The sequence below is a fragment of the Adiantum capillus-veneris genome, chromosome 8, assembly GCF_014529385.1.
Source record: "Adiantum capillus-veneris isolate H3 chromosome 8, ASM1452938v2, whole genome shotgun sequence".
NCBI classification, from domain to species: Eukaryota; Viridiplantae; Streptophyta; class Polypodiopsida; order Polypodiales; family Pteridaceae; genus Adiantum; species Adiantum capillus-veneris.
The window spans coordinates 15130964-15158808 of NC_140938.1; the positions used below are offsets into that span (position 1 = coordinate 15130964).

At 48.4% G+C, this 27845-nt stretch overlaps 1 protein-coding gene across 13 annotated transcripts in view; it reads left to right on the top strand.

The window, feature by feature from the left end:
* The window catches only part of LOC147451714 (subtilisin-like protease CPC735_033790), a 160909-nt gene that overhangs the window by 46317 nt on the left and 86747 nt on the right, over positions 1-27845 (top strand). For 10 of the 13 annotated variants that reach the window (XM_086517599.1, XM_086517598.1, XM_086517603.1 and 7 more), the window contains 2 exons: positions 23731-23829; positions 24221-24408. In XM_086517599.1, the coding sequence (XP_086373725.1) occupies positions 23731-23829; positions 24221-24408 (287 nt within the window). The remainder of the gene's footprint in view (positions 1-23730; positions 23830-24220; positions 24409-27845) is intronic. The other 3 variants (XM_086517609.1, XM_086517610.1, XM_086517611.1) reach the window with 1 other exon arrangement.

Genomic DNA, 27845 nt, shown 5'->3' on the forward strand with positions numbered 1-27845 from the left:
TGATTGATGATGTGGCAGCTGTACGAAATTCCGTGATTTGCACTGCCAGCTTTTGGCATCAGTTTTTGGACCAGATGCTTTTGGAACTTGAAGCTTTTGAACTGATTGCTTTTGGGGCTCTGCTTTTGGCATCCCTTGTACTGTTTAAAAGAGCCCAAGGGCCTCACTTTGTAGAGCATCTGGACGCAGAGTCTGAGAGCAGAGGTCCCTCAGGAGTTGTACTTTGCAATGATCAATGATAAAGAAATACCGAAAGAGACGCCAGACTTTGAGGCCAATACCTCTGGGCACTCTCTCTCTCTCTCTCTCTCTCTCTGCTCTCTGCTCTCTCTCTCTCTCTCTCTCTCTCTGCTCTGTTTTTAGGGTTTGCGCAGCAGATAGAGGTCTGCTTTAGGGTTCGCGCATCAGTAACAAGCTGTTTTTAGGGTTCGCGCAACAGACAGAGGCTTGTTTTGGGGTTTGCACAGCAGTAACAAGCTGTTGTTAGGGTTCGCGCAGCAAACAGAGGCCTGTTTTTTAGGGTTCGCGCAGCAGACAGGCCTGTTTTAGGGTTCACGCAGCAGTCAGCAGCAGGCTGTTTTTCTCTCTCTCTCTCTCTCTCTCTCTCTCTCTCTCTCTCTCTCTCTCTCTCTCTCTCTCTCTCTCTCTCTCTCTCTCTCTCTGCCAGCTGACAGGCTCGCGCAGGTGCAATTGCAAGAGAACGCACAGGCGCAGCAGCAGGGGGGCGTGTAGCAGCAGGTGGAATTGCAAGGGGCTCTCTCTCCCAGCTGACAGACTCGCGCAGGTGCAACTGAAAGAGAACGCACAGGCGCAGCAGCAGGGGGGCGTGTAGCGGCAGCAGGTACAACTGTCGGAGAGCACGCAGGCACAGCAGCAGGGGGGCGTGTAGGTGCAACAGCAGAAGGGCGAGCAGGTGCAACAGCAACAGCAGGTGCCTCAGCACGCGAACCTTCATTTTGCTGCAGCGACCTGTTCTTTCACCAGTTTTCTACATTTGCTGCCCGCAGACCTGCAGGGATTTATTTGCAAGGAATTTGGAAACTGCCGAGCTCACAGAAATTGCAAATTGACACATACAGAAAGCAAACATATGCCATGTAGGCTGAATGGGGAAACATATGTATGCATAATGCGGTGCGCATAGGTTGCTCTCTCCTCTCTCTCAGAAAGTGAAACAAATAAGGCAAGACAAATGGCGGCACACTACATGGTCACAAGCAAGAGGATGACAGCCATTGAAAAGGAGTTGAAAGAATGCAAAGCCCACATGGATGAGTGGAAGAAAGAGAAGAATTTAATTCTCGAATGGAAAAAGAGGGAGGAACAGGCGAGGGAACTAGAACGCAAGGAGTTCCGGGATGAAATTCAAGCTTTAAAAAGTAGCATCTCAGCCCTTCGGGAGGAACTAGACGAAACCAAAGAGGGAAGACGCCTTGAAGATGGGGAAATTCAACCATCAATGATTGACGAGCTGAATAGTATACGAGCACAAGTCAAAGAAATAAAGGAGGAAGGAGAAATGAAGACCTCATGGGTGGAGGTTCTCTCCAAAACGCAAAAGAAAATGGACGAGGCTGAAAAATGGATTGAAGTTGTCAAGAAGGGAAAGGGCAAGGAAATTCCGACTACACCCGACATCATCAACAAAACACTAGAAGAGGAACAACGAAGAAGGGTACGCGCTCTACACGTGAGAGTGACCGGCCTAAAAGATTCAGATAAGGTGGACCAAGAGGTGAAGAGCCTCATGTCCATGATGGGGGTGGAGAAGCCCTCGCACACACAAGCTTGGAGAGTGGGCAAGAAGACTGAAGGTAATGGGGAGAGTTCAAAAGGACGGGCTCTCATTTTGCGCTTTCCCTCCATGGAAGAAAAGAAAGACTTTTTAAAGAAGAGGCCAACCCTCAAGAAAACAGGTATCTTTTTAGGAGATGATCTTACGCTCTCACAGCTTGCACATATGAGAGAGGTCATGCCAGAGATTATAGCAGCAAGGGAGAAGGGGAAGTTAGCTTTCTACAGAAATGGACGAGTAGTGATTACAGAGCACCGCTCTACATGACGGTGCGAGACCTATGGGACCACTCTCAGGATGGCAGTTTGGAACTGTAATGGTTCGTATAGACTTGATGTGGGGGCCTTTGAGGATAGCTTCAGAGACAGAGACATTGTTTTCTACTCAGAGACTCATCAGGCTCCAGGACAGTTGATGCCGCACATATCAGGATACAGATGGGAGACAGCTTGTAGGACATGCACCAGAACTGCGCATGGGACTAGAGGATCAGGAGGTGTAGCAGTTCTTTTCAGAGAGGAGCTCCAACCACTATTGCACATAGTTCGGAGAGATGATCAGGCCAGATACTTGTGGGTGAGGCTGAGGGCAGAGACTGGACGTTTCTTGTACATCGCCATATGCTATTTTCCTCCCAGCACTTCAGTATATGCTTCACCCAGAGGACAGTCTCCTTACTCTTTACTTGATGATGATATCTGGGAGTTCTCCAGAGATGGAGACATCATACTCCTGGGGGATTTCAATGCCCGTACAGGCAGCTCACAGACAGTCTTCTATGACACATCAGAGGAGATGCTTAGAGAGCTAGAGCCAGAGGAGTTGGGACTTGAGAGATGCTCACACGACAGAGAGCATACAGAGTATGGGAGATACCTGAGAGAGATGACGACTACTCACAGTTTAGCCATACTGAATGGCTTAACGACTTTCCCATTGTCTACAGGTTTTACATGTTTTCCACATAGACATGGGTCCAGCACTGTAGACTATGTTCTGACACATCCGAGCTTTATCTCTCACATTCAGGATTTCACAGTGGGGCCTAGGCCAGTTGGGATAGCAGTAGATCATGCACTTTTAACATTATCAGTCTCCTTTGAGTACAATACATCTCAGGCCTCACGGGGTGGTGGACATACACGCTATACTTTTACACCAGAGACTGACTCAGTATATGTAGAGGAGATACGTAGGCTTTTATGCACATCAGAGCCAGTATACACAGTGGAGGAGATCACATCTATACTGACAGTGACATTACATGGGGCAGCGACAGAGGCATATCCACACACTCAACCTGGGCAGAGACGTCGTTCTGGGCACATGCCTCAGAACAACTGGTATGATGAGGAGTGTCGACAGAGGAGAGCTCAGATACAGCGGGACCTTACATTGGGAGTGATCACCTATAGACAGTCTCGTATTGCTACACGACGACTAGTGCGACGGAAGAAGCGAGCTTTCTTGGTCCAGATGGAGCAAGATTTATATCAGCTCTTCCTTAGTAGAGATTCAGGAGAGGCTTGGCGTCTATTCCATGAAAAGTCTCCCCCACCAGTGATTACTTCTACAGAGGTATGGGGGCAGTATGCAACATCTTTATACACTGTACCTGGACAACCACCATTACCAGACCCACCACAGCCATGTCCGGCTACGAGCACCTTCTTTACCACTGAGATGGTAAAGGAGGCCATTGACAGGATGAAGACCAGACGGGCACAGGATCATGAGGGTTTGGTAGCAGAGCACATTATACATGCTGGGGATTTATTGGCAGAGGTGCTTGCACGGCTATTCAACCGTGTCATGTGTGAGGGTCTCCCTGAGTCTTGGAGATTATCTACTATTGTACCTATCTTCAAGATAGGTGACCCCACAGTGCCGGGGAATTACCGTACTATCATGGTAGGACACACATTGGCACGGTTATATGCATCCATCCTCGAGCATAGGCTGAGCTGTTGGGCAGAGATTATGGGCATACGAGCACCTGGGCAGGCTGGTTTCAGAAGGGGTTTCTCCACACTAGATCATGTCTTTACACTCAGGGCTATCATTGAGGAGGGTCGAGCACATGGTAGACGGATATACTGCAGCTTTGTGGATTTTCGCAAAGCCTTTGACACAGTGCCGAGGGCCAGATTGATGCACCGGCTTATGGAATTGGGGGTACCCACAGAGCTGATGTGGGGGATCATGGCATTGTACAGATCAGTGATGGGTCATGTACGCACATCAGAGGGGATATCCGACATAGTTCACTCCACCATCGGAGTGAAACAGGGATGCCCACTGTCCTCTACTTTATTTGGTATGTATGTTGATGGGGTCTCTGATTATATTGACAGAGGAGGAGATAGAGGTGCACAGCTTGCAGGGACATGGATCCCTCTTTTATTGTATGCTGACGATATCGTGTTGATATCAGAATCGCCAGAGGGTATGCAGAGACATTTGGACGCATTGCATAGTTTTGCAGAGGATAGTGGATTGTCTGTCAACCTTGGTAAAACCAAGGTCATGGTATTTAATACCACGCCACAGTGGGTTAGGAGATCAGCACCTACTTTCACATATGGACAGGACAGTATGGAGTACACTGATGCATACACATATCTTGGGGTGGTCTTTAGTGGACCGAGGTTCACACTGAAAGTGGCATCAGACACTAGATTGACTCGTGCCTATGCAGCCCTAGGTGGTTTAGAGAGGATTTGTTCGCAAGTTCAGTTCCAGGAACCTCGAACAAAGCTCTGGCTTTTCGATACTTTGGTCGCTTCAGTTATGCACTACGCGGTTCAGGTTTGGGGACCGTCTATTGACAGTGCTGGATGGACTAATATGGAGAGACCCCTGATATCTATGATTTCTAGGCTGATTAGAGCCAAGGCCTCAGTCCCACATGACATCATACGAGCGGAGCTGGCTGCCCCACCTATGGAGGTTGAGGCACTCACCAGATCAGTATCATTTGTACACAGCTTATGGGACACCACCAGGGACAGGTATGCCAGGCTTGCTCTCGAGTCATCCAGACAGCTGGCATTACAGGGAGATACATCATGTTGGTATGCACAGATGAGCTCATGGTTTCAGAGGCATGGTTTCAGCATGGACAGGCTGCCCCCTTTCCAGTATTCTCTTGATGCACCATCCTTGGCTCTTACGCGGATGGAGACTACTAGACTCATTCGGCAGGATCTTATCCAGCTTGATAGCAAGAGGACATGGATAGAACCATCACGGGAGTTGGGTACGAAGAGGGTTTTCTATAGAGAACATCTTCTTCAACTCACGACAGACGGATTTGTCACACGGCCCAGTTACATGGACACACATCTATCTCATAGGTTACGATGTGCTATTGGCCAGATTCGCACATCTTCACACCAGCTTGGGATTGAGACAGGTAGATTCAGAGGCATACCAGCAGACAGTAGGATGTGTCAGTTATGCCATGCAGAGCCAGAGACAGAGTTTCACTACATATGTCGCTGCACAGTCTACTATGAGATACGGGGACGCTTTCATTGTCTATTCAGAGATGGTTTTGACTCGTTAGACAGAGTCATGAGATATCAGGATCAAAGATGTCTCGGATTATTCCTACTTGAGATTCAGAGACATAGAGACGCTCTATTGAATGGGCAAAGACAGAGACAGTCCCAGAGACGCATCTCAGATTTCTTCAGTCTGAGTACCACAGAGTCAGAGAGGACACCACCACCAGAGAGCTCGGTTCCCACCCATACACACATCAGCGGTACTCTCATTGATCGAGCTATTGAGTTAGGGAGATCGAGACGACCGCGACTGAGGAGGGGGGCCACGCAGCACTAACGGAGATTGCGGCAGAGGATCCACAGGATTCTAGCACGACACCCAGAATGTCGATCGGGATAGGCTTCATGCTACTGCTATATTGTATCATGGTGACACTTATCCCCACTTTGTACCTTTATGGCATGATACCATTGCTCAGCCTACCAGCCACCCATAGGAGTCGGTAGCACTCCTATCATTTCTTTGTTTGTAGTTTTCTTGTTTGTACCCAGACTTGGTACTAGACTCATCATTGTAATCAGTTGGTCTCATAGGTCATTTTGGCCTCTTGTAGACGTTAATATATCATTTCATTTCATTTCATTTCTCTCTCTCTCTCTCTCTCTCTCTCTCTCTCTCTCTCTCTCTCTCTCTCTCTATATATATATATATATATATATATATATATATATATATATATATAAAAGTTCAGTGGTTTGAAGTTTTTGTTCGTGTGTTGCTATTGATTTCTCACTTGGAGCGTTCCAAGCTTGTTACAGGACATCATCTAGAAGGCCATTCATTCGAGACCATCTTATGGCATGCATGGAGATCGGTACCAATACCTCACATTAAGCAGGAGGGGATGTCACGTGCACATGGCTCTGTGTGCCACATGGACATGCTTCATCGACTTCTTAAGCCAATTTTGCACCTACCCCTAGATAGCAAGGTTGAGAATTAGTACCGGCAATTTTGTGAGCCTATTCGCAAGAACTGCATGTCCGAACGAGTCCATTAGATTAGGTTTTTGAGTTCTAGAACCCTCTTGCATAAATGGTTTGTACGCAAGTTTTGACAGATGTTATTACACTACGGGTGGGCATCTAGCATGAGCGCATATAGTTTTAGGTTGGAGGAATCCAACGAGCCATTCCCGCGGTCGGATTCTCGGGTGGGGCCTGGGCAGATGTGCGGGGCAGATGTGCGACAGTTTCACCCCGAAACTTAGCCCTGGTCAAACTTATCAATAAATCGTTTTAATGAAAGAATTTGACAGAGGTTTTGTCCGACCTAAGCCTTAAGGAGTTTATAACCTACAAATCTCACCTATAAAGGGAGCAGCAGGCCAGCATTTGTAACACGCTTGGAAGCGCTAGCAAGAGACCAGCCTTGGCGTTTTTGCAAGAGCATCTAGCCCTAGCGTTTTGGCAGCAGATCAGCCAGCGATTTGCAGTTTTCAGCCTAGTGCTAGTAGAATCCCAGCAAATTAGACAGCGTTTTCAGTTTTCACCCCCTTCCTGCCGCAGGTGCACGAGCTACTAACGCCAGCCATCCAGATGCGATCCCGTACTCTAGCAGCCCATTGAGCCTCTTTTCAGCCAGATCAGCCCTAGCGTTTTGGCAGCAAATCAGGCAGCGATTTGCAGTTTTCAGCCTAGTGCTAGCAAAATCCCAGCAAATCAGCCAGCGTTTTCAATTTTCACCCCCTTCCTCATCAGAGGTATACGAGATTTGCCGACGCCAGCCATACAAATACGGTCCAGTACCTCGGCAGCCCATTGAGCCTCTTCTCAGCCATTCCTCGCTGCAACGAGTGCTCCCATTGCTGCCCATCATCGGCATCATGCATTTTCAGCCCTTCATTCCTCTCACATCGGGAGCACAATTCAGCCCCGGATCTACCCCGTGGTGGACATCCGCAATCTCACATCGAAATGGATCCACACATCGAAATGGATCCAAAGGTGCATCATCTTGAAGAGTTACCGAGGCGCCATTCCCCAATTCGAGTCAGTAAAGAGGTATTGCATGTGTCTGCATTCTGCTTACACAATTAAAAGCAAATACAACATCGGCAACGGTGTGGGGGATACTACTAGAGACAGATATGCTAGACTGGCCCTTGAGTCTTCCCGACAGTTAGCTCTACAGGGGGACACTTCATGCTGGTATGCACAGATGACTTCATGGTTTCAGACGCATGGCTTCACCATGGACAGGTTGCCCCCTTTCCAGTATTCTCTTCAGGCACCCTCGCTGTCTCTTACACGGGTGGAGATCACTAGACTCATTCGTCAGGACCTGATCCAGCTCGACACCAGGAGGACATGGATAGAGCCGCCTCAGGAGTTGAGCACGAAGATGGCTTTCTATAGAGAGCATCTTCTCCACCTCACAGGAGATGGGTTTGTGATTCGACCCAGCTACATGGACACACATATGTCTCATGGTTTGCGTTGTGCCATTGGTCAGATACGCACATCCTCACATCAGCTCGAGATTGAGACTGGTAGATTCAGAGGGATACCAGCAGACAGCAGGATATGCCGATTATGCCAGAGAGAGCCAGAGACAGAGTTGCATGTCTACGAAGTCTGGATCCTCGAACCCTGGAGGGTTCGCCACATACACCTCCTCCTCTAAATCACCATTGAGAAATGCCAAAACAACATCCATCTGAAAAACCAACCACTCGAAAAAGGCAGCAAGGGCAAAAACTATCCAGATGGTCACCATCCTTGCAGTCGGTGCAAAGGTCTCGTCATAGTCCACACTAGGTTTCTGAGAGAAACCCTTGGCAAGTTGTCGTGCCTTATGCTTGTCCAAAGAACCATCAGATTTGTACTTGGTCCTGTAGTTAATGAAACTGCCCAAGTGTCGTTCTTCTTTTTTTCACGAGAAAAAGATTCTTTTATTAGTTAATGAAACTGCCCATAGGGCTACAACCACTCTACTAGAGAGGGCTACAACAATCATAAGGGGGAGACACTCTCAATGAAAAAACAACATATGTACAATGAGGCTAAATCAAGAGATGGGAGGATGGAAAAGCCACACAGGTGGACGGTAGTGCCATCTAAGCACACCCTGGACCATGGTGAAGAAAGGCCCAAGGTGCCAGTGTTGAAGGAAAGCCTCTCTACGCTCCCGCATGAGCTGCCTTGGAGTCTCTGAAACTGTCCTTTGAGAGTATGGATCAGCTCTAGCCAAAGATCTCAAATTGTCTCTGCTGGTGGTACATGGCGAGCCTCGAAGATGCGGAAGCAGTGGGCCCGCCAAATGAACCAGAGTGTCAGGCCGCAATTGAGCTCCCAACACTCCTCTCTCTCATTGCCCCACTCCTGTGGAGTAAGCTCTGTAGTAGGCTAGAGTGAAGGTCGACCCCCCTGCATGACTATCATCCTGCTGGTGGAGGATAGTTCAAACTGAAGTGCCGGGCTTGTGACAGCGAACCAAGCAGTTGCCCCCCAAGTGTATTGACGTGCTGTGGAAAGAGCTGGCATCAGCCGAAGGACACGAAGCCAAACCTGTTGTGCCAAAGGACAATCCCAAAGACAATGACGCTGACTCTCCATAGGATGGTCACAAGATGCGCATACTACTGAGAGTCCACTATGTACAAGCCAGCTTCCCACTGTTGTAGCTCGATGTGCAACCAACCACTGGAACAAAGCGAGTTGCCGCGGTTGTCTGGCGTCCCACAACCTCGCCCAAAAAGCTGACAAGAACTCGGCTGTGAGACCCTCCTCCTGCCAATGAGGTACTGCAGCAAGACGAGCCTCTCTCTATGCTGCCAGTATGTGACGTCCCAGTCGAATAGTGTACTGAAAGAAAGGGACACCTGGATGGTCGGCTGAGGAGAAAGGGTCCCTTCAAAACCACTCTCCAGGATCCCACTGCACTCGTGTCAGTGGACAGCTCTCCCAAACCTACAGCCTCCAGTCGCCAGTCTCAAGAGCTGCTGGGTCAGGATCTATCACACAAGTCCTCCCACAGATGTCCACAATTCGGATCCTCTGAAAGAATCACTTTGCCACCTGTGGGGGCCTCTAGTGAAACTCAGTGTAAACGATCATTACCCTCTGACTCGAAAAACAGGAAGGGTATAGTCTCTGAGCAAGCCCGAACTTCGATGAGGACCACCAGTCGTGTGAAGGCCCCCATCCATCTTGGTGCTCTTGACTCAAGAGGCGCGAGCCACTCAACTGGTACTGCCTCTGTGATGTCCTGACACATGCTCTGCACCCCTCTCATGCCCTGTAGCTGGATGCTCTGAAGCTCCTCTGACAAGCCTGAGAAATGTAGCCAATCACCTAAAGTGCGTGCTGGACCCTCTGCCATTCCTCCAGTCTCTTGCTCAGGCTAACTATGTGCATCTCTATGAAAATCCATTTGGTCGAAGGTCTCCAGGGGCCTCCAGCGTGAGGCACTCTAGCACTAAGCCGTTGAAGTAAAAACTCCTGCCAGGGCTCCTCCCCTGGAAGCAATCCTCTGACAACAAACTTCCCAAGAAGGGCTCTACTCTGCTGTGCTGGGTCTATGATCCCCAACCCCCCCGAGAACAAGGTAGAGTGATGACCTGCCAGGCCACTTTGGCCCGGGCTATCTGAGTGTCGCGCCTTGACCAAAGGAAATTCCTGATCAGCCTCTCTACCTGGCTGATGCAGGAACTCGAAAAGATCCAACAAGAAGTGATGTACCACAGAGTAGCCAACAACACCTCGTTGGCCACTACAACTCTGCCTGCCAGAGAAAGTCGTGCGGAGCTCCAACGCAACAACTTCCTCCTGGTGGTCAGGAGGGGGCAATTTGCTGCTCAGGAGACAAGTTCAAGCCAACCTGACAGCCCAAGTATCAAACTGCAGTCCCTGGGGGAATCCATCTGAAACCCTCACCTGGCAGCCAATCAGGCGTAGGAGCACTACCGACCGAGAAAGCCACTGTCTTTTTCCATTTGATCAGTGCGCCATGCACAACAAAAGGTCTCAAGAGTCTGCTCACACCTGTGAAGGTTGGCCTCCTCACCCTCCAAGTACAAAGCTAAGTCGTCTGCAAACTCAGCATCTAGTAGCTCATCTCTCCAAATAGGGAGCGCTAAGCCACATAGACCAACCTGCTGTGAAACCAAAAATCTGCTCATCGCCTCAGCATAGAACAGAAAGAGGAAGGGGGCAAGAGGGCAGCCTTGTCTGACTGAATGTGTGAGCATGAAACGATCACCTCTACCACCCGACAAAAGTACCTCACTGTGTGCCCGTCTGTAAAGAGTTGACACACCTCTGATCGAGGCATCAGAGAAGCCCATCCTGCGAGAGTGCCCTCCAAAAAGTCCCAATCAACTCTATCGTAGGCCTTCTCAAAATTGAGAAGAAGAATCACTTGATCCTCACCACGGAGGCGCGCGAGGGCAGATACCTCCCAAAAAGTAAAGATGTTGTCAAGGATACTAATCTCCTTGACAAAACCTGTCTATGTCCCATGTATAATGCTCTCTAGAAGTGGCTGAATCCTCAAAACCAGAGCCTTGGCAAGCATTTTGTAGGCTGAGCTGAGGATGGTGATGGGCCGCCACTGTCGAATCTCATCCAAGGAGCCACCCTCCTTGGGAATGAGGTAAATCAGGCCTCACTCATTCTGTCAGGCATCTCTCCTGTGTGTAGGATGTACTAAAACGCGCTGCAGGGATATGAGCCAAGCAAGTCCCAGTACTCCAAGAAAAAGCTGGGAGTCAAACCATCCTCACCTGGACAACTACCACGGGGAAGTGCACTGAGGGCCGCGTGGAGCTCCTTTAGCTAAAGCGGCAGCTCAAGCCTCTAGCGCATCTCCTTAGTCACAAGACGAGGCATCTGTGCCCAAACCTGCTCTCTGCATGCATCCTGACGCTCTGACTGAGGCTCTGTTGACAGCAGGTCGCGGTAAAAATCAATAGCAATTGCACGCATGTCCTCTGGTTCTAAAGCAGCTGACCCGTAAAGCCTCCTCAACTGGCTGACCCTGGCATGTCGAGGCTCCACTGTCTCAAAGAAAGCCCTTGTCACTCTGTCACCCACCTGGGTCCACGAGTTGCGTGTCGATGGAAAGCAAACTCATGGCACCTCTCCTTTGTGTTGGCAAGCTCCTGGCGAGCCTGTTGCAACTGCTCCTCCAACCAGGGACTGTCTGGATGCTGCTCCTGCATCCTCTGCAAGGAAGCAACACCTCGTCGGAGATGCTGCTCCTCTCTCGCTGTAGCCAGCAGGCGGGCGGTAGACTCCTGGAGAAATAGCAGACTAAGCCGAGCAAGTCTAGAGGCCACTCTGTCTGCAGGAGAGTCCTACATGTCTAAGCCCTCTGTAAAAAGAGCCACCACTCGCTCTCTGAGCGCAGAGTCCAGCAAGACCCTCTCAGGGATGCGTAGCATCGTTCTCCCCCTCCTCTGTCTATCTGTCACTGTGAGGATCACTGGTGCATGGTCCGAAAAAGAAGTCCCAGCCAGAAGTCCCACCTTAGTCACAGAAGTGGTCACTAGTGTAGAAGCAATCTATCCGAGATAGATTCACTTCTCCCACTCTGCGGTCCGAACGAGAGAAGGCCAGGCTGTCTGGGGGCCTCACAAAGCTAGAATGCTGCCACACATCTGAAACCTGCAGAGTCATACATAACCTCTGCCAAGCTGCCAACTCAACTCCATGCACTGTAGTATGGCTACCTCCAATCCCGTCAGAGGGGTCCTCCAACATGTTGAAATCACCCCCAATGCACCATTGCTTTGCCTGCGGTAGAGACTCTACAATGTGAGACCAAAACTCTGCATGTGCACTCGCCACATTGGATGCATAGATGTTAAGGAAACCCAAGAGGCACCCTTGAACCTGCATAGTGATCCACCGAGCCTTGCCAAGCACAATAATCCCTCTGTCCACAATGGCCTGCTGCCAAGAGTCGGCAATAGTCATACATAACCCCTCCTTGGATGCCACCAGGTCCAAATGTAGCTGACCAAAATGTCTCATACCGCCCACGCAAAGCTGATCACAACGTCTAATGCGGCTCTCACACAAATGATGCTCCTGTAGCATAAGAAGGTCAATCTCTCCTTCCACAAGACGTCACTGAAGCTCCTGACGCAGTTGGCCTCTTTGGCACTGAAATTGGGGCCCACCTAATCGGTGCACGTTCCATGAGACGATCCTCATGGGGAGCGAGAGAGAACTTATGCTGCAGCAGTAGCTAACCGTGCTATCTTCGAGACAGGCTTGGATGGGAAGTAATCCGCATCCGCGCGTCCCTGAGATAGGCATGACTGCAAAGAGTGTCTAGCCCAAGCCCAAGTAGAGCGAGCCGTGTGCAAAGCAACCTTTCTCTGTCCAGGAGTCCTCATGTATACGTACATAACATGGCGGGCTCTGCGTGTCAGTAAAGAAATGAACCACAATGTGTCTACATCCTGCTGAGTCTAGAGGTGTCACTGAAAACTTGGCCAACGGCCATAGAGTCTAAACCAAGTCTGTAACCCCTAGGTCTCCCATGTGATGAGAGAACTCGAGGGCCTGTGCCTACAACCACTGCAACACTGAGTCTAGAGTCCACTCAGACTGGTCCCTTCCGCATAGGGGAAAAGAGAAGCCAACGGTTGAGTCCAGGGGCTCTATCCCTCTAGCTGCAAGGAACAGTACATGAACTCTGAAGCAAGCTGCCCCAAGGTCTAGTGAGGGGTCGCCGAGAAACCGTGTAAAGTCGTAGGCAAAGAAATCCCAACGACGACGAATGCGAAGCTCGTCAAACCACGAGGAACTGCTCCAAAGGGGACGTCTGCACCAAAAAGGGGGGTCGCAAGAAAGGCTGTCCCTCTCTCGCCAAGCGCCTCGTGGCAAAAGTGCTGCCAAGAGATCTCCTAGCAGCCGAGGAAAATCCTACCCCCTGGGATGGCTGCGGGGGGGAAGGAGCGGGAGGAGATGTGGAAGGAGGGGGGCTCGTGGGAGAGAATAAGAATAGATACTTATTTGCATACTTATCCTTGGTAGTAGCAAAGGGTGTTTTCAAAACCGTGCATTTGGGATTCTTAATGGTGGGTCATATGCATGAGGGAGGAGGTGAAGGAGGAGAGGCAGAGGGAGGAGGTGGAGGGGGAGGGGCGGATGGGAACTCGGGGGGAGGAGGGGCTGTCGGAGGTGAGGCTGAGGTGGCGGGTGGAGTGGGACCTCGTCCTGCTGAAGAGGGCCGAATTGGTTCCCCGTGGGAACCCATTGCTGCTGGAATGGAACCTGGAGACCACTCTGAGTGCTAGGCTCGCGTGGTGGCCCTTGTCGACGTCGACCACGAACTGTAGCGCAGATAATGTGTCGTGCTCTCTACAGTGGGCGGTCCTCAGTGCAATGTGCGTGACAATCTCACTCAAACAGACTGAACAGAAAGGAAACAATAGACATCAACAGAGCTCACAAAGACACAATAGTAGACCAGAACATATGACTCGACTATCTCAAAGAGTGATACAGACTCTTGCGTGGCAGCACACTCAGCTCCAGCCCAGGACTCACAGGTACAATGGGGGTGTCGAGGCTCAGATGTGCAGGGATGGTGAAGATGTGCTCTGTGAATAGACTCACTCTAGACGACTACGTACAAGATAATGCCACTGGCCCAAAACGACTACTCATATGTACAACCATAAAGAGCCACCAACGGCTCATAAATGTCCAGTCAGCTAAGTCTATCTCCAAACTGAGTGGTGGTGGTGACCTGGCCAAGATGTCCACTAGACCACCGTCGGTACCCTGCCACATGTCACCCCCCAGCCCAGAGGGTCCGTCCAGTGTGAACCAGACCAACTGTAACTAATTGTCCAACTGTCTGCATGTCCTGTGAAGTGACACTCTAGCCCTGCTACAGGTTGCCCGCCACAAGACCGCTCACCGTCTCGGTGAGAGGAAGACTGAAACTGTGAAAGAAAACTACCAGTATGTACAATGGTGAGCTCTTGAATCTGTCATCCAAGAGATAGAGTGGTGGCCACTGTTGCATCCGAAGTATCAGCCTCCGGAGGTGGAGCCATCAAATCGATTGTGGGGCCCTGCTGTATGTGAGCTCTCCTGTCAGTAAGTGCGCTTCCTTGGAAATGACTAGCCACCTGTTGATCTGCTGGGCAGATGGTAGCACCTGTCCTGTAGTGTACTAAGGACGTCGAGTAACACAGCCATGGCAATGTGCTCCAGCAACTTCGTCACAACAAGTCATATTTTGCATCTGAGGCAATGGTGACGATTGAAACCCCTGAGGAGGATACTATTGTTGTTGATTGTAGTACTGAACGGGAACTGGAGTCTGTGAGTAAAGTCCCATAAATTGCTGAGAAGGACTCGTTGCTGCATGCTGCACTGGTGTACTTGCTCCAGTCCACCCATACCCCATACCCATCATCGTAGGATGTGTTGCCCTTTTTTCATGTAAGAGCAATTCTCTAAATCCTTGTACTTGATTTTGAAGGTCACTAATCACTTGAGACTTTAACTTCAGGGCCTGTTGGAGTGCGAAAATAGTGGCATCCCTATCGACGATGGCGCTCTTAGCAACTCGCAGAGATCCCTTAATAGCTGCGTAAGTAGCTGCGTGACGCTGGTGTGTGGCTGCTAAACGCTCTGCTCCAAGCTCAATGGTGGCAATGGCTTGCCTAGACTCTTGCAATATATCCTCAGATAGCCGAAAAAATGATGTAGAGTCCGACCCTGTGGAAGGTTAACAGTGTCAGGGTGAAGGGAGCTGGCAAGTGGTACAGCTGGTGGGACTGGTGTGACAAGTGGCACTGCTCGTGGTGGACTGGGCGCATGCCTCTCTGTCGGAGTAGAGATGGTGGGAGTGGTTGCAGTAGGACTAGGCATAGGAGAAGAAGCAACTACCACTGGGACGTGGGAGCTAGTCACTGTGGTAGGGGTAAAAATAGCAGCAGTAGAGAGAGGAACACACTGTAGAAGCCACAGCTGTGACATGCATAGTGTTATCTGCACCACCTTAACTTACCATCGAATCAGTAGCGCCCGTATGCGAGGAAAGTCGAACAGGTTGCTTCACTCGAAGCTGTTGGCTTTCCGAAACTGGCAGGGATACTAAAGATTCTACTGTGTCCTTCACTACCTTTGCCCTCTTTTTCTTTGGCTTTTCAGGGAGATCCATTGTCTGTTCAATATCTTTCCCTTTTTCTTTAGAGCTTTTACGCCGCATCTCCGCATCCACATCCATAGGACTAACAGGTATTTTAATGACCCAAGCCAACATGGGAGTTGCAAAGCATTGAAAGCTAGATTGCAGAGATTGCACATGAGCTCTGAATCTTTTTGCCCGCGACTGTAAAGAGGTAAATAGAATTTGATGAAAGCCACACGGGATGGTGTGGATGAGGCAGTATAGGCCTTCGCAGTGCGAGAATATAGTAGGCACGTCACATCTGCCCTTGCCCTTGCCCTTTCCCTTGCTGACTTTAGGATCTCTCACCAAAAAGTAGTACTTGAAAATGGCCCAGAGATTTTTATTCCTTGCGTAGTCAGCATGACTCGTACTAAGTAGCTCTTTGCATGCCTCGATTGTCGCATCTTTCGAAAGTTGTGAATAGGTTCTCGTATCCGGTTTGACTGCAGGAAAGGTTGTCATCCCCAAAGCGTTACCATGCGTGTAGCAGTCAGTGGGTGTCCTCTGACTTTGGGAAAAAACGTGAGAACTGCATGCACCATATCCATGGGAATATCAGAAGGCAGATCGGTGTTTGCTAATGCTGACAGACCTAGCGTATGTAGCTGGTCTTTTGATAAGACTTCTCGAAGAGACGGATGAGGCTACTGTAGATGGAAGTTCAAAGTGAACTTGGTTTGGGTTTTGGAAGGAGGAGGCCGAGGAATTTGATGACTCAGTACCTGCATGATGGCTTTCCTCTTCTTTTGGTTTTTCACAGCATCTTCGTGTTTATCATCTTCCTCTTCCTCTTCCTCTTTGCTAGAAGACTCTGAGTCAGAGTCAGAAGCAGAGCCTGAGTTGGACGCTTTGTAATTCTCATCACTGTGATCAGTGGAGGACACATCAGTGAGGCCATGACTGGAGGTATCCACATCCTCTTCCTCTGCAGAACTATGGGATGTTTCAGTTGGCCTCTGTCGAGACAAAGCTTTCTTCCTCCTAGCTTGTTTGCTTCTACCAGCCATCTTGCAGTGTGAGATGTAACGCTCTCTAGCCAGTGTGCAGGTGAACTCTACTCCCAGATCCCAGCTGTAGCGCTGACTTGAAAAAGCAGCGCTTTTCCGCTGTACTTGGAAAAGCTGTAGACTTGGAAAAGCTTGATTACGCAGGAGGCTGCACTTTAAAAAACGATGATTATTCAGGAAGAGTAGGCGGCACTTTCAAAAAACGATGAGTAGGCGGATAGATGCAGGAAGAGGAGGGTGGGCGAGGGGATTGGTGAGGAGTAGGCGGATGGATGCAGGAAGAGGAGGGTGGGCGAGGGGATTTGTGAGGACGAGGGGTTTGGGTAGGGTATGGGCGAGGGGAGTAAGAGGAGGGTAGGGCGAGGGGTTGGGGTAGGGTAGAGGCGAGGGCCAAAGAGCAGGAGCAGGTAGGGGCGAGGGAGTAAGGGAGGGTAGGGGCGAGGGGGTTTGGGTAGGGTAGGGGTGAGGGGGTGTGGAGAGGGTAGGTAGGGGCGAGTGAGCAAGGGGAGGGTAGGTAGGGGCGAGGGGGTGTGGGTAGGGTAGGGGCGAGGGGGTTGGGGTAGGGTAGGGGCGAGTGAGTAAGGGGAGGGTAGGTATGGGCGAGGGGGTTGGGGTAGGGTAGGGGCGAGTGAGTAAGGGGAGGATGGGTAGGGGCGAGGGGGTGTGGGAGGGTGGGTAGGGTAGGGGTGAGGGGGTGTGGGAGGGTAAGTAGGGGCGAGGGAAAATTGTGTAGGGGCGAGTGGTAGGGGAGAGGGTGGGTAGGGACGAGGCGAGTAAGGGGAGGGTAGGGGCGTCAGTTAAAGTCAGTATGTCAGGAAAGCACCACTTGCAAGGGAACGCACCACTTAGTAAGCAGGGCAAAAAGCAATATTGGGTAGGGGCGAGTGAAAAAGTCAGCAAAGCTAGTAGTAAGCAAGCATGAAGCAGTAAGCGAAAGCACAAAGCAATATGGTAAGGAGCTACTAGTTGCAGCAGCGGCTTGGAGTCCAAGGTAGAGAGAGAGAGACATAGAGAGAGGGAGAGGGATAGAGAGTGTAGATGCTGAAGAATTAATGGCCTATCAGGACTTCCACCTGATAGAAACAGTGTGTGAGAAGCGACTAATGACATTAGTGTGTGTGAGCAGGTGTGAGAGAGATGCGCCAGAATATCGAGAAAATGCATATTCTATCCGATTAGAGTTGTACGTCGCCATTTTGAAGAAATCCACAAGGAGAGGGAGAGGGGTCAGTAGAGAGAGAGCTGTAAGCTGTAAGGACCAGAGATGAGATACCCAGGATACAGATAGACACGGAGACAGAAAGAAACAGGAGGCTAATTATCCAATCTATGTGTGAATTCCAATAATTAAAAAGAAAAAGTTAGAGAGTAGCTGGAATCCAATTCGAATTATGTCAATGTGAGGTGAGAAGGAATTTGATGCATGCATAAAACAAGAGAATTTTAACGATAACACAGATTACAACTGAGATGAGAACTTGAGATAAGGTAAATCTGAGAAGAGGGAAAATGGAGCGATGGAGAGAGCCGAAGATTGAGACGGGACAGTCATACAGTTGTATGTGGGAGTTATAACACAACCAGATTCTATAGAGTCAAGCAAGTGAGTGATAGCACTTTATTCTTGATCCATTTACCAGTGGCAAAGGAACGCCTTCCAAAGTGACTAACTTCACAGCCCCCTGTGGCAAAATCTCCTGTACCTTGAATGGCCCTTGCCATGCTGGGATCAACTTCTTAGCTTTCTTCAGATACTTAGCTTGATAGAGTAGCACCAGGGAGCCCTGCGTTATTTTCGGCCTTCAGAGATGGCGATCATGCCACGCTTTGCGACGAATCTACTCAGCTTGTGTGAAGCTAACTTCCTGCTTTCTTCTAACATTGAGAGACGAGAGAAGTTTGCTGAAGCAATCCCAGCTGTGACACGAACACTTCCCACTCTTGCTGAACCTGAGTTGAACTAATATGGTGCAATTGCTTCTAAGCCAAAAGCTAACCGGAATGGAGTGTAGTTAGTGGTTGCCTTGAAGGAGGTGCGATAAGCCCAAACTATGCCGAGGATCGCCCGAGTCCAAGAGGTGGGATGCAGATGACAAGCTTTCTTGAGAAGCGCGATTAGCACTTTGTTAGTGCTTTCAACCTGCCTATTTGCTAGGATAGTAAGAGTAAGATTTGCGATGAAAAATCTTGTAATTCGTGAGGAGAGTGGAGATCAAGTCGTTGACAAAATGACTACCTCGATCACTGGTGACTTCCAGAGGACACCCAAACCTGCAAAAAATATTTTCATACAGAAATTTTGTGACAGTGGCGGCTGTGCAGTCGATGGTAGCCACCACTTCGGCCCATTTTGTTGCATAATCTGTTGCTACCAAGAGATACTTACGATTGCCTGGTTGAGCAGATGGAGTAACTGGACCAACAAAGTCCAAGCCCCATCTCTCAAAGGGCAACCACGCCATAGATACTTGCAGAGGGCGATTTGATTGCTTGCTAGGCTTGGGCGCACATCGTTGGCAGACGTCACAAATCTTGACATGAGCACTAGTATCTCTAAATATATAGGGCCACCATAAGCCTGTCTGTAAGATTTTTTGCGTCGTGATGTGACCAGGGTAGTGTCCACCTGTAGGACCACTGTGTGCATCCTCCAGAATGTGGTCTACTTCATGAGGGGAGACGCACCTGCGCAGCACACCATCTGGCCCAGATTTGTAGAGCTGTCCGCCAATCAAAGACAACGGTCTAGACTTCAGCAAGAGTTTTTTTTTTTGCAAGGGAGAAGCATTCTCAGGATATAGGCCGGTAGAGAGCAGATGTAACACATCTCCATACCATTCTGGGGTTGTGTCCACCTTAAAAAGATGACTGTCAGGAAAATCATCATCAACCCCAGTATTGGGCTTACCTATCTGTATGCGAGAGAGATGGTCGGCCATGACGTGCCGCTTGCCTGGACTAAGAACTACTTCGAAGTCGAACTCGTGGAATATGAGTAGCCATCTCCACACTCTTCCTGCAACTTGGGGTTTATTTAGAAGATAGCGTAGCGCATGATGATCTGTGATGATAGTGAAGTGAACCCCTAACAAGTAATGACGAAACTTTTGTAAAGAATACACCATAGTCAAACCTTTCCTTTCTGTGGTGCTGTAGTTGTGCTCTGCTTTGGTGAGTAGGCGACTTGCATAGTGAACAGGGCGATCCAGGTTGTACTCTTTACTAGGCTGAGCCAGCACAACTCCCACAGCCAGTTGACTGGTATCCGTATGCACATGGAAAGGAAGAGACCAATCTGGAGCCACTAAAATAGGTGCTTCAGTGAGGCGCTTTTTGAGGTATTCAAATGCTTTAGCCTTAGGTTTTGACCATGTAAAGGGTACTGTAGCACTAGTGAGTCGGGTCAATGGTTGAGCCACCTGTGCATACATTCGTATGAACCTACGATGATATCCTGTGTGGCCTACAAAGCTTTGAACATCTTTTGGATTGATAGGAGGTGGTAACTTCAAGATTGCCACGATCTTCTATGGGTCTGGTGCTAAACCTTTGGCAGACACCACATGGCCTAGAAGTGTGCCTTCAGTGACCAAAAAGTGACATTTGTTAGGATTGAGTTTTAGCCGTGCCTCTCTGCACCTGAGGAAGACAGCAGAGAGCTGAGCGAGGTGTTCCTCTAAATTTTCCACTGGGGTTGAACATTGAGCACCTGAGAAGGTCGAAAAAACGTCCATGAAGATGCGAAGATGATCCGTAAGCAGAGGACAAAAGATGAGATACACCGCTCGATTGAAAGAAGGTGGAGCGTTTTTCAACCCAAAAGACATTCTAGTGTAGATAAAAATACCCCAAGGAGTCACAAAAGCTGTTTTCAGCTGATCACCTGGATGGATGCCCAACTGGTTGTATCCACTAAACCCATCCATGAATTGTACAAAACATGCCCTGCTACATCTTCGAGCACACGCTCAGTGAAAGGTGTGGGAAAACCATCTGGAATAGTTACCTTATTCAGCGCGCGGTAATCTACACACATCCGAATTTTATTGGACTGCTTCTTAGGCGCAATCACCATGGGTGATAACCACTTAGAGTGCTCCACAGGTACAATTGCCTCTTGCATTTTTTCGAGCTCTGACTTGACAGCCTCTGCATACTTTGGGTTGAGCTTATAAGCTCGGCCTCTGACAGGCTTAGCTCCTTCAACCAAAGGGATTGTGTGGAGACCCAATTTTGGTGGGATCCCTTCGAAATCCTTGCAGGACCAAGCAAAAACATCCTTAAAAGATTGAATAAAAGAAACTACGTGGTCAAGTAATGCGGGATGCTCCCATAACCATGCTGCTAAGAGGACGTGCTGAGGGTTATCAGGGTCGCCCAGGTCGACTTTTTTTGACAGGGTCAGGAGGTGTAACTGTGGAGGGTACTTCAGAAGTTGAAACATGAGCTGCCTCTTGGAGCTTCGAGACATCATGTGCTGGCGTTTGATCGATTGGAAACTCCACATACTCTTCTTGTAACCATCCAGGCGGAAGCTCATCGAAGGGTAAATCTTCAGACACAGACATAACCAGGTGCTTTAGAGTGGGCGGGGCATCCGACCTGGGAGATGTTAGAGAAAGGGGGGAATCATTGGCGAGTTCATGCAGAGGAGATTTTTTCCCCCTTCGGTGATGGGTGATAGGTTCCCCGAGGCCGAGGGCTTCCATAGGAGGATCATCTGAATCATGAGAATTTGGGGCTGACCCACTTACTTCTTGGACTGGTCCACTGTCTGCTGTAGGACTACTGTCTAGTGTAGGACTTGTGACATCTGTGTCCGCCTGAGGAGATTGAAGAGAGAGTGTTACCGGCACATGTGAGTTTTGAATAGAGACCATATAACATGGCATCGAGGCGGTAGCTTCCAACCACTGCAGCAGGTCTTCGTCATACCCGTCAGGAGGGATGGGTTGCTCAGGGTCGGGGTTGGACTGTACTGACAATGAGTTGTGATGAACCACCGGATCCATACCTCCTTCGAGCCGAAGTGTCTTTGGAAAGTCCTACTGATCCATTGACTTCTTTACGTAGAGAACTTGAAGCCCTAAAACTACAACGCGCTCTTCAAGAGGAGAAAAATATCTCTCTTCGCCAAGAGAAACCCCCACATCTTGAGGCTTTGGATCAAATCAAGAGAGAGCTAGAAGAGCTGCGGTCTCAACAGGAGACTAAGGCTATGGTATGGTGTAGCTCGTGTCGCTCTTCAGGACATCCTCCACAAGACTGTCCCCTTCGGGCTTATTGCCACTTCTGCGAGAAGTCTGGGCATGAAGACAAGGATTGCTACTATCTCAAGGGATTACGGCAGATACAACAAAGTCTAGGTTCTTCTCTCCAACAAGGACTTACACCTGCATCAAACCTGGTGTCACCATATAGCCATCAGAACCCGATGCCACCTCTGCTGACAACACCTCCTATGCAAGGTATGCACAACAACTTTACATCCCCCAGCTTTTATCATGCTAGTACTCCTTCACTTCCCCAAAGCTTCTACACGTCAGCATCCGGTCCAATGCAGCAAGGGCTGAGACCACCTCGCTCCTCAAATAGGCCAATTTTGTGCTACAGGTGCAGGAGTATGGGCACTATCAGAGCAAATGTCCCTTACCAGAAGGGTCCCCTCCTTGCCGACATTGCCCTGAAGCTAAGGATCACTATAGTAAGGATTGCCCAAAACAACGAGCGTCCACATCTGCAAGCACAAGCCAACAGGAGTTTACGTTTCCAAAGCTTAACCTCATCACAGTAAGCTCCATTCCACAGGCATCGCCTTCCACTCTTGTAGTTGCCTCTCAAGAAGGGTTGAAGCAAGTGGAAGAGCCGGCTGGGGTGCTCACACGGGCACAGAGAGTTGCTCTTGGCCTCAGCCTCCCTGGTGGTCCATTCTTTCCATCTCCTGTCACACAAATGAGTCAAACTCCAGTAGTAGCTGACAAAGCAGGTAGTGTCAAGAGCCAACCTACCTCGCTTCTATCAGATATTGATGGTGCTTTCATCGAAGCAGAAGAGGACTTGCAGAAGCTTAAGGTTCCAAAACAAGCTCTAATCAAAGGAAACAAGCCCACAACAGAGTCTATCTTGAAAAACACTTTTCAGCAAGTGTCACTATACGACATGCTTCGACTTGATGCAAATTTTAGAAGTGACACCCTTTCCATCATCCAGTCTCTATACCCTGGTGCAGGGCCTAGTGGCGGGCACCTACCTATGCAGCCCTTGGAGTCCTACATGATTTCATATCCAGCTACTCCCCTCACCGACTATAAAAGTCCTCGTCTCACTGTGTCTATTCTTGGGCATCAATTCTCAGGCGTCATAGTGGATGGTGGATCTGGGATCAATCTGATGCCAGAATTTACTATGTTAGCCTTAGGTCTGCAGCCTAGTCTGCAGCCTAACCGCCCTACTCCATTCACTGTTACATTGGCAGACCAGAGGACAGTCTACCCTGTGGGCATAGTAGAGAAGGTGTCTCTGATGATACAAGACTTCACATTTAGCTTGGATTTTGTGGTGGTCAGTCTTCCTCAGGTGGAGGGAGGATTTCCTTTGCTGATTGGTCGACCATGGTTTGAGGCATACTAAGGCACTTCATGATTGGGGCAACGACGCCATGTGGATACATACTCCTGGCTCCCCCTCAAGGCTTTATAATAATTGCTCGATTAGGGAGGATAGTACAATGAGTTACAACGGAAAAGAGTACAAACAAATGTAACTTGCATTGTTCATGAAGTGAGTACAGTGAGCTCTGATATAGGAGTTGGGATGGAATCTGGGCTGACATTCATTACGAGATTGTCAGATTGCGCAAAAGTTGCACCACTCTTTTAGGACTTGACTCTAAGACTTTAGCACATGGCTTTAGATGCTGTGCTATCTTTGATGACTAATGGTGAATACATCATACTCATCCCCATGCTCATGAAACATATTATGACACCTAGATGGAGGTTCACCCGAAGGGTTAGGGTCATATGACAGCCCAAATTCAACTCATAGTCTGACCTATTTGTTTGTATGTTTTAATCCAATTGTTGACGACTGTAACCTGGAGTACTTCCTTTTATAAATTTGAATTGACCTTTCCTTTCTCCCTCTCTGTTGTATAAGGGTATGAGGGCTAGAAAATTTATGAGGACTGAAGGCTGACTGTTTTGGTTGCAGATTTTTATGATCATAAATCGTTAATACAGTGGTCATTTACCAGTAAAGACAGACGGTACATTATCTGCCCTGAAGGTTTTCTAGTATCTCTTGATACAGGTACCATCTTTCATTGTGATCAATTACAACAGTGTTGGGTGATTGGCTCAAATATTTCATTATTAGCCTGGTTTTTTTCCATGCTTTCTATTACTATTACAGAGCGGTTTCTCGATTATTGCAGAGCACGAGAATAAAATATTACCTCTCTTATTTTATTTGTTTTCGTTTGGGTATGTCACAGATGTTTGCAAGTTTAGAAAACCATGTGTTTACAGTGTTGTATTTAGAAAACCATGTGTTGGATGATTGGCTCAAATATTTCATTATTAGCCTGGTTTTTTGCCATGCTTTTTATTACTATTACAGAGCGGTTTCTCGATTATTGCAGAGCCAGAGAATAAAATATTACCTCTCTTATTTTATTTGTTTTCGTTTGGGAATGTCACAGATGTTTGCAAGTTTACCTCCAGTAATCCTTGTGGGCAATCCATAGATAATCCGAAAGTGGTCCCGTCCCTTCCCTTTGCTTATTATGATGATACAACCAGATATGAAAATACCTACGACACTAAGTTGGATACATGCCACAGTTCAGGTCCGGATGTCATTTTTCAATATACTGCAGTGACAAATATGGTAATTCTTAACGTGTCTATTTTCTTACTGTGGCTAACTTTTTTGTATATCAAAGGAAGTGAGTACTGCAGTATATTTTTCAAAGGAGGAAAAGAAAAATTAGCTGAAAAGATTCTTGATGACAGTAAAGTAGGAAAAAGTTATCCAAGAAAACTTGGGAAATCTGGATATGGGCTCGTCCGGAGCGTGCCAAAACCATAAAAGAGACTCCTCGGTTTGGGCAGTTCCGATGCCAAGTGAGAAAATTATGTGTAAAACAGTGTTTTTTGGCCTTTTTGACATCCAGTTTCAGCATCCCATGATGCTTCTCCTCTCTCATGCAACCCACCAGAGCGTGGCTTCTCTCCCCTTTTACTTAGAAACTCACTTTCCTTTGGTAAATGACCATTTACCATCAAACTACTCAACCTGCTTGCATGGCTGCCAATACTAATATTTACTAATTATGTCTTGCATAGTTTATGAGAGCGTTCTCGCTGAAGCTTAGGTCTACAAAAATTAGAGCCATGTACTACTAGAATAATCTTCTACATGGGCATACGTGATACAAATAACAAAAACCATTTTCTATAAACTCCTAACAACGGCTCTTGAAAATATTAGGCTCATGAATCATCAAAAGTCAATGCAACCCCTCACCCAGCTATGTTGTAGCACTTGTCTCAAATGAACACAATAGCATATAAACTGAGGTCCCCCAAGCTCGTGCACATTCCATGAGGCAATCCTCATGGGAAACTTGAAATGATCAAGGGCTGCAGCAGCAACGAACTGCGCAATCATCACAACTGGCTTCGACGTGGAGTAATCCGTGTTTGAAAGACCGTGAGACTGCGATAATCAAGTTTGATAGGCAAGCTGTCGAACCATAGCCCAAGATTCTCTGGCAACCCGCCATGCCTCTGTAACAGGCTTGGACACTTCAAGCAAGAAATTTAATGCAACGCACGTGAGAAATTGCACAACAATATCTTGGGGGAGAGAGAGAGACAGAGAAAATGAAATGAAATGAAATGTTATATTAACGTCTTCAAAAGGCCAAAGTGACCTATGAGACCAGGAAGTTACAATGCGGTGTATCTGATACCAAGTCAGATTAACAAAACAAATTAAACTAGGGATAACAAGATATAAATACTGCGGAATCCTTAACTAAGCGGATAGGTGTGAAAGGTGAAAGGCGTGAAATGTGTGAACTGAGCTATACAATGTGTAGACAATTTGGGAGGGAAGTAGAGATCTATCTTCATCTGCTCTGGACGACGAAAAAGTATGGCTCGAATCCTTTGCTGTAGCCTCCTTCGAAACTGTGTAGCTCCTCTTCTCCATCGGGGTCGTCTAGATCTCCCTAGCTCCAATGCTCGGTCTATGAGAATGCCAGTAGTGTGGGTAGACCTCTCCACTGTTGGTTGCTCCTCTGTCTATTCTTCTGGGTGTACAATATCTAGTGTAAAGAAATCTGTTATCTATCTCTGGGGTTGTCTCTCTTCACCTCTCCTCAGTAAAGTTTCTCTATGCTTGTGTAGCTCAGGTAGATATAGCCCAAGACATCTCTGATCCTCATAACTCATGACCCTAGATAGAGGCCCAAAACCTTCTCTGAATAGACAATGAAAACGGCCTCGTATCTCATAGTACACTGTGCAATGACATATGTAATGTACCTCTGTCTCTGGCTCTAGATGGCATAAGCGGCATATCCTGCTATCTGCTGGTGTCCCTCTGAATCTATCAGTCTCAATCTCGAGCTGATGTGAGGACGTGCGTATCTGGCCAATGGCACATCGCACACCATGAGAAAGATGCCTGTCCATATAGCTAGGTCGAATCACAAACCCATCCCCCGTGAGGTGGAGAAAATGCTCTATATAGAAAGCCATCTTTGTGCCCAACTCCTGTGTCGGCTCTATCCATATCCTCCTCGTGTCCAGCTGGATCAGATCCTGACGAATGAGTCTATTAATCTCTACCCGCGTCAAAGACCTCAAGGGTGCATGTAGAGAGTATTGAAAAGGAGGCAACCTGTCCATGGTGAAACCATGTGTCTGAAACCATGATGCCATCTGTGCATACCAGCATGATGTATCCCCGTTAAGAGCTAATTGTCTGGAGGACTCTAGAGCCACCCTGGCATATCTGTCTCTGGTAGTATCCCACAGACTGTGTACAAAGGAGACTGATCTAGTAAGCGCCTCAATCTCCATAGGGGGGGCAGCTAATTCCGCTTGAATGATATCATGCGGTACGGAAGCCTTGGCTCTAATCAGCCGAGAGATCATAGATACCAGGGGCTTCTCCATACGCCTCCAACCCTCCTGGCCTACAGAAGGTCCTCAAACCTGCACCCCATATAACATAGTAGAGGCAACCAAAGTATCAAAGAGCCATAACTTTGTCCTAGGTTCCTGGAACCGAACTTGCGAACACATCCTCTCCATTCCTCCTAGAGCCGCACAGCTCTAGTTAGTCTAGTCTCTGCCGCTCTTCTCAAGGAAAATCTCGGCCCAGTAAAGACTACCCCCAGGTAAGTGTATGCATTTGTATACTCCACAATCTCGTGACCATATGTGAAAGTAGGTACTGATCTCCTGACCCATTGTGGTGTGGTTTTAAACATCATAACCTTGGTTTTACCTAGGTTTACACACAATCCACTATCCTCTGCAAAACTGCGTAGTGCATCCAACTGTCGTTGCATACCTTCTGGTGAGTCAGATATCAGCACAATATCATCAGCATATAGCAACAATGGGATCCACGTCCCTGCCAGCTGTGCACCTCTGTCACCCTCTCTGTCGATGTAATGAGACACCTCATCAACATACATACCAAATAGAGGAGGAGACAATGGGCAGCCCTGTTTCACTCCAATAGTAGAGTGAACTAAATCAAATACCCCTTCCGGAGTGCGTACATGTCCTATCACTGATCTGTACAAAGCCATAATCCCCCAAATCACCTCGATGGGCACCCCCATCTCCTGTAGTCTGCGCATCAATCGAGCTCTTGGTACCATGTCAAATGCTGTACGAAAATCCACAAAGCTACAATAGATCCGTCTCCCATGTGCTCTGCCCTCCTCATTGATGGCCCTGAATGTCAGAATATGATCAAGAGTGGAGAAACCCCTCCTGAAGCCGGCTTGACGCTTCGCTCGTACACCCTCACCCTTTGCCCAATTACTCAAGTGTTGCTCCAGGATAGATGCATACAACCGTGCCAGTGTGTGTCCAACCATAATTGTGCGGTAGTTCCCAGGCATGATTGAACAACACTGCGAGAACCTCCATCAGCATATCCCTGGCATGTATAAAGTGCTCCGCTACTAGACCGTCATGATCATATGCCTTTCCGGTCTTCATCCTGTCCATGGCCCTTTGTACCATCTCAAGTGTAAAGAAAGTGCTCGTAGCTGGGCAAGGCTTGGTAGGGTCTGG